Genomic DNA, 19,644 nt, shown 5'->3' with positions numbered 1-19,644 from the left:
AAACCAACTTTTAAAGCATTGATTCAAACGCAGTACATTCAATGATGAATGTGTAAAGCCTATTGGGAAATATTCAACTAGTTTTTTTCCGTGGGGATAGCTGCCGTGGTTTGAATTTTTTCCGGGCTGCAAAGGAAGCGCGTGAGATTTGAAAAAGCACCACCTGACTACGCGCTTACGCGCCCTCAACATCAGTGCCCTCAAACATTCTTCCAACAATCGAGGGACGCAGCAAGTATACCGAAGGCATGAATCGGCCGCAAGAAAACATTAGAGGCGATATCCACATCTGCCCTCTCCGATACTTCGCTGTCAGCCGCCAAAAACTTCCTCGCCCTTTACGCTGCCTGTCAACAACAAAAACACTGGCAAAACTTGAAGAATTGTCATCTGTTATTTATCGCATATCTTCCCATAGCTATAACTGACAAGACGTCTCGGCAAAAGTGGAAGCCAGGAAGTCTTTGGAAGTCAGTACCACTGTATTCGATTCATCTCCATAGCTCGAGGCCTGTTCATGCCTTCGGTCTACGTGCAGCATTGATCGTTCCTTCGTGCTATGTTTGAGGGCACTAATGTCACTGCGTTTAAGCACGTATTCGCGTGTTACTTTGTCAAATCTCGCGCGCTTTCTTTTGAGCTAAAAAAAAATTAACACCACAGCAGCTATAATCACAGGAATACATTATTTAGACATTCCTTAATAGGCTCTGCAACTTCTACACAGAAGATATTGCGTTTAAAATAATACTTTGAAAGTTGTCTAATTAATTATTTTTATTAAGTTACCTAAGCTCGTAGTAAAATATACTTTCAGTTGTTCAAGAGGACAGCGAAGAATAATAAGTTGGTCCCATTCTCATAACTCACACGTGGATTGTTTAAGTCCAACTAGTGGAAACATCCTGTATAAAAGTCAGAATCGTCCGTTACATGGCACATAAGCGCTGAAACAGAGAAAAATTGTTGAAAGCTGTTGTCGGGTGAGACTGGTCGGTAACAAAGTAGTAATGCTATCATTAAACTTATCGCTTCTATGGAAGGCAGGACAAACTTAACGAGGTCATTTATCCTGGCGCGTGCCCTATGAAAAAGACCCTTGTTCTCTACGCGTTGGTTCCCGATGTTCACTAACTATATTCGGTGCAGATTTGTTTATGCTTTGCTCCTTATTAGGTGCTTCAATGAATTTACTGAGTGCGAGTCACAGTAAGCAGCAGCAGTGTGGAACGACATCAATTGCGTGCAGGCTCTCGCTGGCGGTGCTACTTGTGCTACTACTTTCTGTTTTATTCCTTTGAAAGCAGTAAGAGCACTTTAAGATTGACCTCAGTTTGATGAGAAGCGTTGTTTTATTTTTCTTATAGAGATTCACGTGCCACCACCGTCGAAAGTTAAGGAACCATCAACAGCGAGGATACAGAGCATTGAAGGCAAGTATAACTGAACATGCCAGAAGCCATGTAGAGTGTGCATTGCTATGTTTCGCTACCAAACAGTAATGAATCATTATTTACTCTTGTCGCTTCTCTAATCTAACCAACATAATTTTACTCGATATTTTTCTTTCCGAGCAAACCATTTGTTTTCTGAAAAAATAAAATTACGAAACAGATAAGCACTATTAACTGTTTTAATGAGTGGTAACATACGGTTTTTTTTTCTTTTTGTCCTCTTCTCCTGTGTGTGGGAGAGTCTATGTTTATACGCAAGCGTAAGCAACACAAAAAGTGAGAAAACTATTTACTTAGCTTCGAACATTTCAAGGATGGTCTCGTGTGAACGAAGCTGCCATTAACGCAATAACAAAGGAGCTTAATGTACTTCATGTTACCCAACCCAAACCGCACTCGTTAAATTTCAACTTCAATCAACCTCAACACATTTCTGAGATGCATGCTACCACAGACAGGGTCACTTGTAACTGCTTGCTTCTTTTCCCATCAGAAAATTATTTTCTTTGCCACTTTTCGCAGAAAGCAAAATGGAACTTCCTCGGGACTCGGTAACAAAACAGCGCAGCTATCCTGCCAGACCAGCGCTCACCGGGTCGCCGACCAAAACACAGGGCAAGTGTTTCACTGCTGTTCTCTATGGAATGGTAGCCTCTTCTTGGTGGCCTAACCACATTGCTTACCCCTGGAACTAGTTATTCCCTTACGTCGCAAAAGAAGAAAAGAAGGAAATAATGACTGATCGATTGCTGGGGTTCAGCTTCCCAAAGCAATACTGGGACTTAATTTAAGAGACGCTGTATTGGAGGACTCTAAATTAATTTTGACTACCTTTGGTTCTTTACCGTAACATCTCAATCTAATTGCGCGAACGTTTTTGCATTTCGTCCACATCGAAATACTGCCGTCGAAGATGGAAATCAAGTTCGCGACCTCGTGCGCAGATGCAGAATGTCATAGCTCCTAAGCGACCACGGCGAATCAGCAAGAAAAGCAAAACAATTAAAATGAGGGGAAAAAATTCTCAGTCGATCGGTAAATTCTCAGTCGACCGGTAAATGTAACCTCCTACTGTACGTGCATCGACTGCAGTGAAGAAAAGTTAGTTCCCTCAAATAGTGTGTACCCCACGTTCCACTGCAGTTCAAGAAATATCAAAACAGTGTAGAGCATAAAAAATGAAAGGGCTCTTTCTTTGAGCAAATAATCAGAGCCGCTAAACGTCAGGGCCAGTATTCACAAAACGCTCTGACGCTAAACTTGTTCGTAGGGAGAAGATTTTAGCCAATCCTGACGTTGGACATAGTGTAAACAGAGGTGACCGGTCAATGGCAAGGAGTATTTACGAACGCAAAACTTCGTAAATATGCCCCTTGGGTCGCATTCACAAAGCCTTTCTTTTGCACGTGCTATTTGCCATTGGCCGGTCACCTTCACTGAAAATATTTCCAAAGACAGGATCGGCTGTTATTTTTGTTTTACGAACAATTTTAGCGTCAGAGCATTTTTGTGAATACGCGCCCAGATGTGCGGCACATACGCAACACGATCTGAACTTACTAGTTTAATCGCTTAATTTTTGCCCTCATTTGGGATGCACGGTGAAGATGCAGTCACCGTCCGGTTACGAACGAAGTACCTGCCGCACACTTCGACCGTGCAACACAGCCCGTATGAGAGGGATCCGAACGCAGAATTGGATGAGCACTTTCGCGCAGAAGAGATCAGGACGGCACTGCACAGTCTCCACAGCAGATCGGCGCTGGGCCCCGACGGGCTGTCGAATTGAGCCCTGAAAAATCTCGACGACCGATCCGTGGCACAGTTTACGGCATTCGTCAATGACTGCTGGCAGCGTGGCAACCTCCCACTACAGTGGAAAATTGCGAGAGCGATACTAGTGCCAAAGCCAGGAAAAGCGCCGAGCCTCGACAACCTTCGCCCTATATCGCTAACGTCGTGCGTCAGCAAGACCGTGGAGCACGCACTGCTTATCCGCTGCAGGCAAGCCCACTTAGAGCAGAAAGAGGCATGCGCACCATACATCATAGGATTCCGCCCGCACCTGTCCGCACAAGACGGAATGATACAACTTAAGCACCAGGTGCTCGACGGCAAGACGAGAGTTCACCACAAGCAATTCTCGGCCTTGGCCTCGAGAGCGCGTTCGATAGAGTCGCCACTCGGCGATCTTACACCAGATATCCAGACAAAACCTTGTTTTACGCACTTACTACTACGTAAAAGATTTCTTGACGGACAGGCGAGCGGTTTTAGAGTCAGGGGACATCCAACTAGAAAAACAAACGCAGGGAAGCATGGGCACCCTGCAGGGCTCAGTCATCTCGCCCACAGTCTTCATACTGGTCATGATCGTGCTAGCGGAAAAACTGCAAAAACTTGAAGACGTTCGACACACCATATACGCCGACGTAACTACCATCTCAGTGCACGAAGGCAGCGACGATCACATCGAAACGGCACTGCAGCTAGCAATCGACATAATAGAGGAACGGTTCCTTGGTACGGGGTTATGATGTTCGCCGAAAAAGTCGGAACTCTTACCTTGCCACCCCACGCAAAGGGGGTGATCACCCGGGGGTGGAGAGAATGTGGCGACGACCAGGCGAGAATACGAAGAGATCAAACTACGCACGAGCAACGGAGCACCATCCCGACAGTCCAGATAAAATAGGTCATCGGCATGATAATCGAGGTCAGCGGTGTTAACGGCGAAACGATTACTAAACTAAAGAACAAGACAGCTAACGTCATGAGAGTCCTCAAGAAGGTCACTAGTAGAAAAAACGGGATGAGGGAAGCGAGTCGCATACGACTCATTCGCTCTTTCGTCATGTGCCACATTGCGTATGTCACGGCATTCCACAACTGGTACCAGGGAGAAGAAGCCAAGATCAACGTCCTCATCCACAGGGTGTACAAGATAGCACTGCAGGTCTACTCGAATCCACCATCACGCACCGCTTGCTCCAGCTCGGGCTTCATAACACGCTGAGGGGAAATAGCCAAGGCGCAGCGCACAACTAAACATATTAGCGGGCACTAGAGCGGGACGCCAGATCATGGAAAGTCTCGGCAGCCTTTGCCACACACAACAGAGTCAGGAAGTCGCCGTTCCGGACGGGATCGGACAAACACTAAGAGTCGACCCGATTCCACGGAACGTCAACCCGGAACACAACTGGGGCAGAAGAGGGGCCAAAGCCAGAGCTCTCATCCACACCCACGGAGACGAAACGGGGACACGGTTCGTTGACGCCATGGAATACGCAGAACGCTCGCGATTCGCGGGTGCGGTCGTCGATTCGAGTGGCAAAACGAGCATATCGGCAAGCGTAGCGTGCGAGTGCGCAGAAAAAGCGGAGGAAGCGGCGGGGGAACTCGCCCTCATGGATTCGACGTGCACGACGATTCTCTGCGACTCGATACAAGAGGTCAAAAACATCGCCAAAGGGTGAATCTCGCGGCCCGAGTCCTGAGCAATCGCCAAGCCCAGCGAGAGGTAGAAATTCAAACCATACTCCAGTGGTTCCTGGCGCACGTGGGAGAAGTACCGAAAACACATCGCAACCGAAACGAGACGGCACACGTCAAGGCGCGCGAGCTCGCCAACCGCGCCGGCGAGCCTCGTCCATGGGACAGCACCGACGACTGCTTGGCGAGCTACAACGAAATTACCGAGGCCCTCTGCCTGGCCCGCCGAACCTTCCCTCGGCCTAGCGACAAGCTGGACACTGCGCAGACGGCGGCCCTCAGACAACTGCGGACGCTCACGTACCGTAACCCAGCACAGTACCACAGACTACCCCTGTGCATACACGACAAATATATGTGAGGTCTGTCACACTGACAGAGCCACTCTAACTGACATCCTTTGGGACTGTAATGAAAACCCGCGCTGTTCTAACTCCGGAACCCTTCCGCTGCGGTGGGCCGCTGCCTTGCGCAGCCCTAACCTCGGCGATCATCTCGGGCCGTCCAGCAGGCCCCCGAAGCGGCGGCGAGGCAACACCTCAACGTCCTCACGTGGGAGACATAAGGACCCGTCTGTGAAAGCTCTGCAGGACTATCAATAAAGTTATTCCCATTTTGGATTCTGGAACGCAAAATTTCAGTCGGCGAATGTTTGAGCCATGTTCGTTTACTAAATATTCTGAGGTTCGCAATTCCTTCGACATTTCTGTCTCGAATATCTGCTTAATTTACACGGGCGTTCTCACGAAAAAGCTACACAGCCGTCTGAATGCTAGAATAGCGTGCATGCGTGTGCACTAAGCATTTTTGTTGCGAAGTCGCCTAATAAATGGAACTGCCTTCAATAAGGCGTCTCTCTACTTTTAAGGTCAAACGACTATGTGTTACTAAAGCCTAATTAGCAAATTTTACTTCATTAGTTTTCTGACTGTAATAAATGGAACTGCCTTGAATAAGGCATCTCTCCACTTTTTAGGTCAAACGACTATGTGTTACTAAAGCCTAATTAGCAAATTTTACTTCATTAGTTTTCTGACTATTTACGCATCACAAGATATCAAACTTCCGCCTAAGTCAGCCACGTCTTGTCGAAATAATACAATTTTTTCCCTGCTTTCTCATGGTCTGTCGAAGCCTTTTCAGTATTCACTTAAGTACATGCAATCTCCAACGTGTGCTTAAGTCGGCTCTTCAAATAATGAAAATCGGTGAGGCACGTGAACACATATATGAACGCTTAATCCATGTCTCTCTCGGGAATGAAGTACGTGCGCTTCTGCTGTTTGCCTGCACTATCGCGCTGCGTAAATTATTTCTTGCAGTGTCGACTAGGTTTAGTTTACGAAAAAAGAAAATAGAGAATGAATGTAAGGGAACATAACCTGCAATTCCGCTTGCCGCGACAGAAATTCTACAGCTTTGCGAATACAGGTCGCTGCGATTTATTATGTTTCATGCCTTGGCGCCCGCGTAAAATATAAATCACCGTCGACTACAGGTGAGCACGTTGGCGCAGTTCCACACGACGCTTGCACGTGCTGTCTGCTAGTGCCTCGACAAAATAAATAGAACCATCAGAATACAGAAAAATAAAACAGCACCACACTACAATGGTACATTTATTTATTCATTCATTGGCAGATTTCATTTGCTTGTCGCCCACGCTTTGCATGCAATTTCCTGAATAATGCTTTGACTGTCTCTTTTTTTCCCCCTCAAAGTAATGTATGGACGCAAGACATCGTTTGCTGTATCCTCTTTCTGGCTCGTTTGTGATTTGATGCTGGTTAGTTTACTTGAAGATTTATTAACTCGATCCAGTTACTTCTATTACTTTCAGAATACGTGCACAGTGCGGCTTTCATTATACATAAAACGCAACAGGCTTGCTACCAAAGGCATGAAACATACTTGCCGCGCTGTTTCAGTTGTTCATGTTAGTGAAGTAGGAAGAGCTAGAGATCGTGTGTGTGGGCTAAGATTTAGTTCTTCCTGCCCTTTGTTGTTTCGTTCTGACACCTTCACTACGTAGTTAACATCGTAGGAGAACGTACATAGACATCGAAAAACAACACTTATTGCATAGCTAAAGAAAAACGAGCCTGAGTGTCCGGACAGAGGTTGCATTGAACGTCGCGTGGAAGATGAAGCCTCTTCTAACGCACGTAAAACGCAGATTTGGTTATTCCGTTCAATCTATTCACGTCTGGGCTGCCGACGTGCGCATGGACAGAACATATCATCGGCAATGAGACTCCTACTTGTAACGGCACCTACGTAGCCGAAGAAAACAAATGCAGTTGGTAGAAGGTAGATGCGCTACCACACTGCAATAATAACTCTTACACCAGCATTCTTTCCACTTTCTTACTATCGTACAAACCGCTGAAATACAAAAATAAGTCTAAAAGGGAGAAAGAAAACAAGGAGGAAAATGTCGCAGGTCAGTGCTGAATTCAAGTGTGCATCATTTTCTAAGAAAAATTAATGACATACGTTACTCTGGCATGAAGATTAACACATTGCTGTCTTAATTTACCAGAGACGTTACAATGTTTGACTGCGCTTCCGACGTAAATTCTCTATCAGTGCCTTTCCTTCACATCGCATGTGCACAATGCCCTCTGGAGCTGCCTGGGCGCAGCCACATTAGCATCTTGACAGCTGTAATTCTCTGTGACCCTTCTCAAAAGCACTGCAGAAACTGCAGCGCTTACCTCTCTACTGACGGGCAAGTGCAGGTCGGACGTAGATAGAACTGTAGAGAGGGCGAGGGAGAAGAGGCAAATAATGAGTAGAGCCGAGGCAGTCACGAAACGTGTGAGTAACAGCCTTGCCACTCTCGCAATTCCTGCACAGAAGAAGAGCACGGGAGAGGGAAAAAATGACGTGAGAAAACAAGGAAACCGTGGTTGCGGACAAAGTGAAGGTACGGTACGGTACGCTTCTGCTATTTCTGAAAAATAAACACTATGCAAACTTTTTTTAGGCGGACAACTAATGCAGGGCGTGCAGACGAAAATTCAAAATAAAACACCATCGGGTCAAGGTGACACTATGGAAGCGGTCGCACGTCAACACTTCCGACCCCGCCGTGGTATTAGATGGCTATGGCATTGCTGGAGATCACGGGTTCAATGCCGACAGTGGCAGCCGCATTTAGATGGAAGCGAAATACAAGAACGCTAGTGTACTTAGATTTAGGTGCACGTCAAGGAGCAACAGGGGGTTCAAATAATCCGGAATCCACCACTATGGCAGGCCTCATAATCCGATCGCAGTTTTGGCACGTACAGTCCCATAATTCAAATAGAGTTTAACGCTTCTGCCACGATGTGATGTGCCATGTGAGGCAATGATAACATTCAACCCTCGCAGAGATTATGAACGATGGCGCACAACAATGCCTCAAGCAAACGCGCATCCCTGTGTGTTCTTTGTTTTACGCAGACAAACAGCAGTGGTGCACGCAAGATAACGCTTAACATCAAGTCACCACTCTCGTATTGGACTAAACGCTGTAGACATTACGCATTCGCTGTCAACATCACCGCTAATTATCGTCAATCAAAGGAAACAGCGTAAAAAGCTTCGTGCACACTGATTCCCGCCGTGCATGGGATCCACACGTGTTTCCTCTGTTATATCTTTACTGTGCTTGCACAAAACATATTTATGACAAAAGCAGCTGCTCTTTGTGCTAGTTAATAACCGAGAGGGTAACTGTAAAGCGGAAGGCATCGCTTATTTTAACACCGCCGCATCATTAAACACGCACGAAATTTCTCTCCGCTTCGGCCATGGCCGTCGACGACAACAATTCACGCAACAGTGAGCAGTCGTTTCGCTGTAAAGCTCTCTTCAAATTCTCGGTGATCCAGTTAACGTCCGCGCGACGTAGCTAACGCGTTGCTGGGCAAGAACAAAGCGCGGGGAAATTTCATGAGCAAAATGAAAAGTAGATTAATCTGGACGTCGTGCCTCAAAGAAGCGCATTGCTCCCATTGAATTGTGCTCGCCTGCAGTCTCTCGTCGAGGTTCTTATTGCATTTCATTTTTTTTTCTCATGCCCTGCGTTCGGAATGTTTCCTCTTAAGATTCATCTTTCTGCCCTCTGTGTAATCAGTCCTTCAATTTTCTCTTCGCGAAATACAATCTTCCTCTGTTTCCCGAGAACGGTAATGGCTTAAGCATGTTGTTTTCCTTTTCATTTTTCTTACACACATCGTTATTTTAATGCTAGGTCTCTTAACAACTTATTGTCAGAACTTGTTACAGAATCTCTGTCATCACGTGTACCAGGTTGAAGCGGGGAAGAAAATCTCCCGTCTGCTTTTTTTTTTTTTCATCTGGGCTATTGTGCTAATTTATCTTCAGTTGCCTTGGCGCAGCTACGTTAAAATTCGCTAACACTTCGTTATTTGCATAAAATCTTGTCCCTTCTTTTCCCTTCGCACCCACTGCGGTGACTGAGGGGCTCGTGCCAGCAGCGTTTTGCCGTTAAATACGAGACGGTCGGTTCGTTTCCAGGGCAACGGCAGCTGCATTCTACTGGGTGCGGGATCATTAAGTTGTATGTATTTAGCTCGTCTTATGGTTAATGTCCGATACAGCGCCTTTCATAGCCCGGGCGTTCTCCTGAAACGTTACACTCTGGCATCTAAGCACCTCCAGATCACGTCTCGTAGTGCCATTGTAAATTTTTTATTGTTCAAATGATATTGCGCAACAAAAAATGACACGGACGTAAGAGAGGACGACACACATTTGAGTAATGGATTACCAACTTGCCCGGAATGCTGCTCTCATTAAGTTCATTATTATTGCCATTTTTTAATTTATTTGCCTTCGCTCTTCCCCGAAATTCATCGGCGGAGCTTACGAAAAACCTTGCGCATAAAAACATTTGGACTGCCCTGCTTCTTTAGTTTTCGTTCGAGTAAGGGGTCCCAAAAAAATTCATCAGGAGGCTGGTGTATGCGTTCACACGTTGAACTGTATAATTGAGTAGCTGTAGATTTTCGCATTTTGGACAGTTTTCCTTTCGCTTTTCCGTTCAAGAAATAATTATTTCTGCGCAGTCTATCTACTGACCGTGATGCGGCCGTTGTGATGCGACTGTGATGTTAAACTTCGAGCAGTAGAGCATTGTTGCGGGCTGTAGTGTGAGGCAGCCTGAATACGAGTACTGGGAGGCTCATCCATTATCTCTTCCCCTGTCCTTTCCCAAAATACATGCAGAGCCAACCGATGGTTCGGGATGCCCTGGAAGCAAAGTCGCCTTGATATCAATATGCCTGGTGGCCATGGCTTGTCTGCTTACGTGATAACGTGCACTCCGTGCGGAGAGGAGTCACAAAAATGTGAGCCCTTCACATTTATCTCCCTTTCAATGGCAATTGTCTTATCTGCAAAAACATCTAAGTTTGTATTATTTGCTGGCAGCTTGTTCAAGGCTATATCCTCCTGTTCCTCTTCATCCCCTTCCCGTGTGCTATGGAGTTATCCACAGGTGGAACGGCCGAGTTGTGCACATATGCTGGCAGACTAAGGGATTGCGAAAGCGACCGCCATCTTCAGCTGTTTCATAAAGCCGGAAGTGTCTGTTGTCAATAAAACGTATTGTACTGGCTATTGCAGCTTTGATGCTGTACTTAGCAGGTTTCCTCGACGTTGTCGAGTCTGGCGGTTAACAGATGGTACACTTTATTTTCAGTATTCTGTGCCTGCAAACATGCATGCATGTTTTTCTGCGATAGGCTGATGATTTCTGAGAATAGGATGGCAGAAGCAAAAGGTCTTTTTTTCGCCAAGTTATCCTCCGCAGTGGAAGCAATGCTTTTGATTTTCATAAGAAGTTAACTCACTCTTTCGCTAACATTTATTAATTCACAAAAGTCTAAACTGTGAGGCGCATGTTCTAAGAACACAGTCACGTTCAACTAGAGCTGACGGTATTTGCCAAAATCCACCAGCAAGCTTTCTTTTTCTCGGTTGTCGCAAAAAAACCAAAGATGCATTTATGTTCCAGTGGCGATTAGAGAATGTATGTTGTGGCACAATTTCAGCTGAAATAATCGGAGACGCTGATGTTGGTGATTACGCAAGTCGAACGCTGCTCGGTCGAGTGACGGAGCACGAAAGCAAAAACACTTCTGTATGATTGCTACATTATCCCGGCGCTAGTCAGATTAAGCATACCACAATGTACACCAGAGGAAACGTCGAGGCCCGTGTAATCTGGTCGCCTATTCCTACATTCACACTCCTCGTCAAAATTTTACGAGCAACGGGATCTGTCAAAGCATTGAATTTCCGACCGCTTTCCCAACGTAGCCAGTAAAACCGTGTGACACCGTTGTTGAAAACCAGGCTTCAGGCTGAGGCTGCGGAAATATGCGGCTTTATCCTGAATCGCTCGTCGCATAAATATTCGACACATACTTCGCATCTGTGTGCGTGAAGAGTTATGGTGATATCACCACCGGAATCTTATGAAGTTGTAATCTGGCATCAGTTGAGAGAGCACGTTATCTCATGTGTCCACGTATCTCATGTATCTATATTCCTCCTGCAGATCTCGGGCGCAATTCACAAAGTATTTTTTTCCTCTCTATATATATCTCTCTCAATCTTATTTGCATTCCCCAAATTCATTCCCCCCACCAGGGTAAGTTACCCAGTCAAACTCTTATGTGGTTACCATCCCGGCTTTCCCTCTTTCTTCTCGCTCTCTCTTCTTAAGGTTATGGTGATCGAGAGCCTTCCATCATCTTATCATCGAAGACGTGCGCAAGTGAAGCGAGGCAATGCGAGCAAAAAGTGGCATCCCTCCTGCAACGTCAGCGATGCCTGCCACGTCACGGTCTCCTAGGTGACTTGGCACGTCATCGGGCCAGCACTCGCACGCGGCGCTCGAAACCGACACGTCCCAGATCCTCCATCAACAGGCTCAGTAGCTTGCCGAAACAAGTCAAAGTTGTCTGTACAGTAGAGTAAATAAGTGGCATTGTTGTATTGTTACCTCGTGTGTTGTTCACACGGCTGGAGTGCATGTATGCAGAGTGTTTCAGCTAACTTGAGCTAGAGTTTAATAATATGCCGATGCACTCTAAGACGACGCGACCAAACTTGCATGTTGCTCACTTGTGTATGTAGTGTGTCCCAGTATTTTTGTGTTTTGTTTAATTGGTTAAATAATCTTGACTAATTGTATAACTTCTGAAGCAATGAAGCTAGGAAAAACAATTCCAATTATAAAGTTACAGAGCGGTTTGCAGAACGTCAGATTAAACAGATTCTAACTTTCTATATATTAGGAATTAGTGTTTTGCCGCTTGCTGCAGATGCCCGCGAAATACAACAAAAAAACAATACCACGTGACATGTCCGCTTGCGCGCCGTGATTTCAGCGCTCCCAAACGCTCCGCGTACAAACTAACACAGCATTTAGCCAGGTGTGCTGCCGTTGCGCCTGCTTATTGTTATCATGAACCGCCGCGAGGGAAGCACATCGGTGGCGTAAATCGCACAGCCGACGCCTGCGTCCCTGCCATGTCGCCTTTTGAGCGGCAGCACACCCGGCTGGGCGCTATGTTCGTTTGTGCGAGAAATGTTTTGGAGCGCTGCAATCACGAAGCGTAAGCGTGCATGTCACGTGGTATTTTTTTTTTCCCGGGCATCTGCAGCAAGCGGAAAAACACTAATACTTAATTGATAGAAAGACAGAAACTGTCCGATCGGACGTTTTGTAAACCGCTCTGCAACTTTCTAATTGGACTTTTCTTCCTAGTTTCGTTGCGTCGGAAGTTGGTCATTAATCTTGACTAATTATTTAACTAGGCAAAATACAAAAGTAGCGTGGCACACTACGTACAAAATTGAGCAACATGCATTTGTTGGCGTCGTCTTATAATGGCAGATTTTCAAACTATGGTTATGGTTGGCTGAAGCAGCCTGTATATAGAAGCATACGTAAGTGTTTACAATTCAATGTCTTCGGCCTCTTGAACTTTCTGCCTCGCTGTTATCTGATCTGCATGCCGTCTGCCTACTCACGGAGCTGTAGCTTACGTGCATGTTTCCCAACCAGCCAAATGGAAGGAAACAAAGTCGTGTGCACGAACGACGGAAAAAATCAACATAAATTTCGACAAAGGCAAAACTACCCCAAGTGCGCAGACGCACGAACATCTGAGAATAGCTATCGGCGTCGTGTTCCCAATGATAGCAGCTACACCGTCTCCGCAGGGGACGTAAGCTGTCATACACTCAAGGATCCGTACTTTGTAGCTCGGCTTTCGCTGTGCATTAGCTTACGTGCCAGCGTAGCTTTCCTCGCTTCTTCGTGCTCATTCCCTGAAACATCATCTAGCGAAAACCATTCTATTGGGTTGTAGCAGAATGACGTTCAATGTGGCGCGCATCGTTCTCTTGGCATCCGACAAAGACAGCGATAAGATCAGACCTGGTTTTTGTAATATCGCTGTTAACTCTATAACTCGTGGCAACCCCGAGAAGGTGCGGCGGCCTCTCCGATCTCGAGCTGGAGCGTGATGGACCGCGATGCTCTGAGAACCGGCAGTATGGAGGAATGATGCGTCGCGCCCTTTTTTTTCGGAATTCAGTTCCCATTCGTACGTAACATCTGTCAGAAGTGTAGGACGGAACATCTGCCGCAGACGCCGCGAAGGTCTCCTTCGAGACGGCCTGCATACTGTCGCGTAAATCTTCAGGCGACCAAAAGGACTTAATGAACCCGGGCGGATAATTTCCAAAAGGCAAACCAAGCATTACTTTGTCTTGCTTTCCTGAACTCGAAAGAAACGACGTATCAAGCTTCACGAAACTTATAGCCTGTCATTGTCTGGTTCTTAAAGTGGCACGATCCCAATTATATCCGCTCACTTTTCTTTTGTTCTGGTCTTGTGAAGATTTCCATCCCAGAGAGTCAGCAACTCGTTTATCAGGCGGGAGAGAAGCATGACAAGCTAAGTGGAAGGTCACGTCTAGAGGCGCCAATTCATTCGCCCGTTGAGCATCCTTTCCAGAAATGCGCGTTAGGCCTGGGCTTATTGAAAGCCCTATGACGACGCAGCTGACGTGTTTATAGACAATTCAGAGCTAAATGTTAGTAATTTATTTCTGTGATTACCCTAAATTGGAACTTTCAGCACAAGTTATGCTGTGTGCTCTCGTAACCGCTGCATGCTCTTTCATTGCAGTAAACGAAAAGTTAAGGTATTAATTACAGCTCCAGCGCCCATGTACAGAAATGTAAGGTGGCTACACCACTCTCTTAGTTCCTCTCTCAGGTAGACCATCTGTTAATACTCTGTCACACCGTCATGTGTACATACATACATCATCGATCATTACAAAGTTCTCCATCAGTGACTCGTCGTGTTCCGCTGCTGTGAACGCAGTGGTGGCATGTGCTATGTGCAAAGTATAAATAAAGGTGTTCAAATCTTCTTAGACTTTGTCGTTGCTTCAGAGTGCGCGTTGGCTTTAGAATGTCAGCCATATACGCAACGCATATAAAAATGTCACAAGACTTAGCGTCTCAAGTTTCTCTCTCTAACACTTTAACCTAAAGGTGAGCCAAAACTAATGAGATCTAGATGCAAATCCTGAGCGGTACAAGAAACGACCGAATTGGTTGAAAAATTTGTGCCATGTGTCATCAGAATCAGTACTCGGTGAACTGTTACGGCATGAAAGGTCCACCAATTTCAATATTGAATGAGCGAATGCTCTAATCATCACAGTCAATTAAGGAATGGACTACAGACGAAAAGCTACGAGAAAGCAGTTTTTTATCGAATAGCTTTTAGGGAAATCTTTAAAACAGCATCAAAGACATTCGGCAAATGTTTTATAGGTGTACGTTGGGTCGAGATGACGTTACATCTATATTTTACCGTCTGCTCTGTTGCTAAGGCACAGCGCGAAGGCCAGCATGAGATGTTTTTCTTCCATAAAGAGAAGCAAATTAACCGTCTCGCCATACTTTACACTTGAGCATTTCTCAGCGTTTTGTTATGTCAACAGGGGCTTGACTGCAACGTTTGAGAGTAACACTCAATGAAAAAGCCAGGTAAGAAAGAAAAACAAATATATGAGGGGAATAAAAGCACATGCCAGTATAAGAAGACGAAAGGGATAAGGTGAAAGTGATTAAAAAAGAAGCGAGAAGAAGGGGGGGGGGGGGGGCAAGGAGAACGCAGCGGGTCCACTGCTCGCGTCCTCCATCAACCGGAGGGAAGTAAACAAATTCATCCAAGTCGAAGGTGTTCTATTTCCAGAAACGAATTTTCTCCGGATGAATGGCGGGCCAATCTTCAATCAGTTTCCACCCGATTCCCTATTCATCGCATCGTCTTGTGCGGCGGCCGCACAAGACGGAAAATAAGAAGGTGAAGAGGGGAGAGGCAGAGCGAAATAAACGATTTTGATCGACGACCATCGCTTTAGAACTTCCCGGGGACTGAATTCATGGTGGCTGCCGTTCGGAGACCTTTCAATTCAGCCGTCTCTGAGCGATAGAGAGGGCGCGTTTTCTTCCCCGGTAGTTCACCCCCCTCATCTCTCTCTCTCTCTCTCTCTCTCTCTCTTACCTTTCAGTTCATCTTGCATTTCTACATGCACCTAAGGAAACTACTGGATGCCAAAACCAACTTCCATATTGAGTGTTACCTGCCGGCGAAGGGTCGTCAACTTGACCCACACGGCCGGAGCGGTTTCAGAGAAGCGAGGCGCTAACGCTGACCCCGCTATGCCAGAGACTTTGGACACTGCAGCCACGCATTCTCAGTTAATGACGAGGACCTACATTCACAAAGAATTCTGACGACAGAATTGTTCATTAGAGGCATTTTCAGCCGATCGTGATGCCGGACTGGGTGAAAATAACGAAGGCGGCCAGCCAATGGAACTGAAGACTTACGAACAAAAAGCTTCGTGAATTCGGCCCAAGATTGTTAGAACGGGCCGTCGGAGCGCGTGCAACACGTTCGACAAAAGTAATTTCGAGGTCGTTTTTACGAATCGCACCGTGTTGACGCGATATTCTCAACGTGACACAACATATGTGCAAAGTTGTGTCGAAGGTGGTACTATTGAACAATTAGACACCGCAAAATATTTAAAGGTGTTATCAGATCGAAACCTAAACTGGAGACCAGATGTATCCAACATGTGCTCGAAATTAGCCTCTGCTTGCTGTGTAATAGTACTATGTAGAGCATACTTTAATCTTAACATACTTATGATTATCTACTTTTATCTCTTCCATTGCCACATCATATACTGCTGCGAATCATGGGCTGGCAGATGTAAAACCTACATATATCCGCTCATTCGATATTATAACATACACAAGCCCACATGATAATAACGCCATGCTATTCAGCCGTCTCGGCAAACTACCATTTCCCCTGGCATCCGAAATGAAAGTTGCGATTCTGACAAACAGCATCAGACGCGGAAATCACATTTCTGCCAGACTTAGACATTATACCTAGCCGTACTACAAGGAATGCAACAAATGTAAATTTTACCTTACCTGTCTCTCGTAACACATCTGGTCAACGAATGACCGAGTTTCATGGTGCTAAAGTATGAAATTCAATACCTCATGAAGTAAAAATGGCAACCAAGTTTGTAATCGCTGTCAAAATGCTGTACCAATCTAAAATTACTTGATTCCTTTTTTTTTGCAATCTGCTGTATTTTTTGTTACCTGCATGTGTTTCTGATCGCTTAATTATTTTAAATTTTATCACTGGGAGGCAGATACGTACTAAATTTTGTAGCTGCTGATGTATGCATGTTGACTATGGGCCCGCACTAGCCTTTGGCTGCGGGTCTAACATTTTTGGTTTTTTCGTACGATTCATGTAACAATGAGAAATAAATGAAATGAATGAAATGAAAATGAACCCTTGCGTCAGAAATAAGCATGTCATCTATACAGAAGATAGTGAGAACGGCGCGGCGGGTGACCAGGAAGTCTGAGTTCTGAAAAACAGCGTTTAGTACATGTTTCTTTACTAAAAAAACATGAACAGTTTATTCATTCTAGCTGCTTCTACACCTCCTTGTGATAAAATATTCCTCGAGCTCCCTCTTTATCATCTTAAACTTTTCTGACTGTTCACAAGGTTTATTTATTTATTTATTTATTTATTTATTTATTTATTTATTTATTTATTTATTTATTTATTTAGATTTTGAAGCTATTATAGGGCTATAACATGAGGGGGAGGAAGTGGAGAGCAGTAAATTACCAAGTGACAAGGCAAACAAAAGCAAATATTCGAAGCAATTGACGTTAGCAAACGAACACACTCGAAGAAAAAAAAATAATGCAGGTAAAGCAAATTACACATTCGAAAAGTACGACTGTATGGCGATTAGAGCAGGTTATCGTTTGGAGCTGTGCAGTTGCGCACTGCAGGAGGGCAGTCTCTGCTACACTCCGCAAATTCATTGAAGCTTCTAGTACAGGTTGTGTTCCTAGAGTGCCGCGGTCTGTGGTCCAATGTTCCTTTTTTTCTTCTTGTAACATTAGTTGTTCAAATTATTACCTATATTCACATTCCCGTGCAAAAATATTTTTTGTAAATTTTGGCATTTTGTTCGTAGTCATGGAAACCCACTTTAGGGTAACAATGCTAGTATCTAGTTGCATTCTGTTTTAATGTGTTTTTTTTTTTTAAGTTTAAGTGACTGTTTGATTTCCAACCAAAATTCCTGCTAGAAGAAAGTGACTTCTTTTTACAAAAAAATCGTACTGAAAGCTGTTTCTATAAAAAGTCATTTCAAATTTTATGAACGTGGTATTAAAAACTGCGTATAAAAAAAAATAATTTCGATGTCTTAAAACTTGTCTCCTCGTTGTTTGGACGGCGTTTGCCGAATTGCGATGCATCGATGCCACTTCGAACCGTAGCTAGTCCTCTTCAATTTGATGTGCCTTAGGGCATAGGCGGATAGCTTTTATTTTTACGCGGGGTGGGGTAAGGGGGGACAAGCTTTCTGAATCCACCCATATATATATATATTACCTTTAATAACAGTTGCACTTGAACAAACTTCGTGTGACCTAGAAAGATTTTCACTGAAGTGACGGTCTTATATGAGTACCTATAGGGCCTCATAGTAGGAGACAGTTCAATTTCAGATCCTGAGTCCCCTCGCAAACCAAGAGACGAGAGTATCTCGGCGGTGTAATCTTCCTTCGTGTAATTGTCTTATACTTTGCTATTCTTAATACTGCTTCGTCTTTCGGGTGAAACTGCATCCTCTTTTTCTTTCTTTCTTCTTCTATGTTTTTTTTTTTTGCTATGAGTCCGAGTATGAGCGCTGCTACTCATGACTTCTATTATTCATTATTTAATCTTTATTTATTAGTTACCTGCATCACAGCGATGCAGTTAACTAATAAATAAAAATAGAGCATTGTAGGGCAAAACAGCACTGTAGGGCATTACAGCAGGGAGGTTACAGGCTTAACTAGGTACATGAACAGTTATTTCAATGCGTGGAAAAAGGCATAATTTGATGTGGTATATACAATGCTAGATGGCAAACTATTCCAATCTGGAACAGTTCTAACAAAAAAGGAATAACCCAAGACGTCGCCCCTACAAGAAAATTCCCTGACCTTCAAACAGTGGTCTAGTCGCATTGATATACATTATAGGGTGGTTCCGGTATATATTGTGCGCGGTTTATGCCTGTTTCAGAATAATAAATATCGTGGACAAATTTTATTTTGATTTCGAGTGAATCTGGCTTGGCCTCATTTCGCTTACTGAGTGAATTATGCAGATTTATGTAATCTGCATGCAAGTCACGATGTTTCCATCCCTAATAAATGTTGTAAATTATTCTGTTTTTCTTTCCATAAGTGTTTAGCAATGCCTACTGGAAAGAGAAGCAATACTGACACATATCATTGGGTGAATTTCACACGCCGTTAATAAAAGACTCTGCACAAGAGGTCACTGAAGTCTGCAGGTTCTTTTTTTTTTTCAGGGTCAACAAAGCCTGCAAAGGAATTTGAAGCGAGGGGAACGTACAGCAACATAATCGTTATCTAGGCATAGTCCATCCCTACCATTAGAAGTAATTGTTAGTTGGCTAGTGCATGTCCTATTGCTTTAAAAAATTACTCCTAAAAAAAAGGACTTCACGATCGCATTCTGAGGATGTGTTATAAGATTAATGCGAATGATCCCCCCTTCCCCGCCCAAAAAAAACGGGTTAGCGCAAGCGGCTATCAAAAAGAGGCACTCACCTGTACGATGAACGCTTACCACGCAAGAACGAAACAGAGTGGTTTGGATGGGCTTTTCACTCGACGTATCTTTGCATTACGTACGGGAAAGCCGCAGGGAAGTGAAAGAATATGGGTGCCTAACTGTCCTTCTTCTTCTTCTTTTTATTACATGTATCTCACTGAAATATGCATGATTGAGCCGCTTCCGCAGACAAATGGCAGGTCAACACGCAGTGTATGAAGAACAAAGTCATGTAATTACCTATACGAATGCGTAGCAGCTCCGCAATCGAATTTTTTTTTTTTTTGCGCCACAGCCTTCGATCCCCAAATGGAGAGTGACATGCCAAAGGCACCACGAATCGTTCTTAAATATGGTTTCATCGTTGTTAATCGAAGGACGCTTTC

General features: G+C 44.7%; 1 protein-coding gene across 8 annotated transcripts in view; it reads left to right on the top strand.

The window, feature by feature from the left end:
• LOC135920448 (lachesin-like) overlaps nucleotides 1-14,426 on the top strand; it is a 243,778-nt gene extending 229,352 nt beyond the window's left edge. For 5 of the 8 annotated variants that reach the window (XM_065454917.1, XM_065454965.1, XM_065455042.1 and 2 more), the window contains 4 exons: nucleotides 1,368-1,433; nucleotides 1,977-2,069; nucleotides 10,191-10,312; nucleotides 11,695-14,426. In XM_065454917.1, the coding sequence (XP_065310989.1) occupies nucleotides 1,368-1,433; nucleotides 1,977-2,069; nucleotides 10,191-10,276 (245 nt within the window). In that variant the 3' untranslated portion in view covers nucleotides 10,277-10,312; nucleotides 11,695-14,426. Of the gene's footprint in view, nucleotides 1-1,367; nucleotides 1,434-1,976; nucleotides 2,070-10,190; nucleotides 10,313-10,394; nucleotides 10,580-11,694 lie in introns of those variants that run through there. The other 3 variants (XM_065454811.1, XM_065454889.1, XM_070531778.1) reach the window with 3 other exon arrangements.
• Nucleotides 14,427-19,644: the final 5,218 nt, after the last annotated feature.

Source organism: Dermacentor albipictus, chromosome 1, assembly GCF_038994185.2.
Source record: "Dermacentor albipictus isolate Rhodes 1998 colony chromosome 1, USDA_Dalb.pri_finalv2, whole genome shotgun sequence".
Classification (NCBI taxonomy): Eukaryota; Metazoa; Arthropoda; class Arachnida; order Ixodida; family Ixodidae; genus Dermacentor; species Dermacentor albipictus.
Note: the sequence above shows the minus strand (reverse complement) of the source record. Positions and strands in the feature narration are given on the sequence as shown.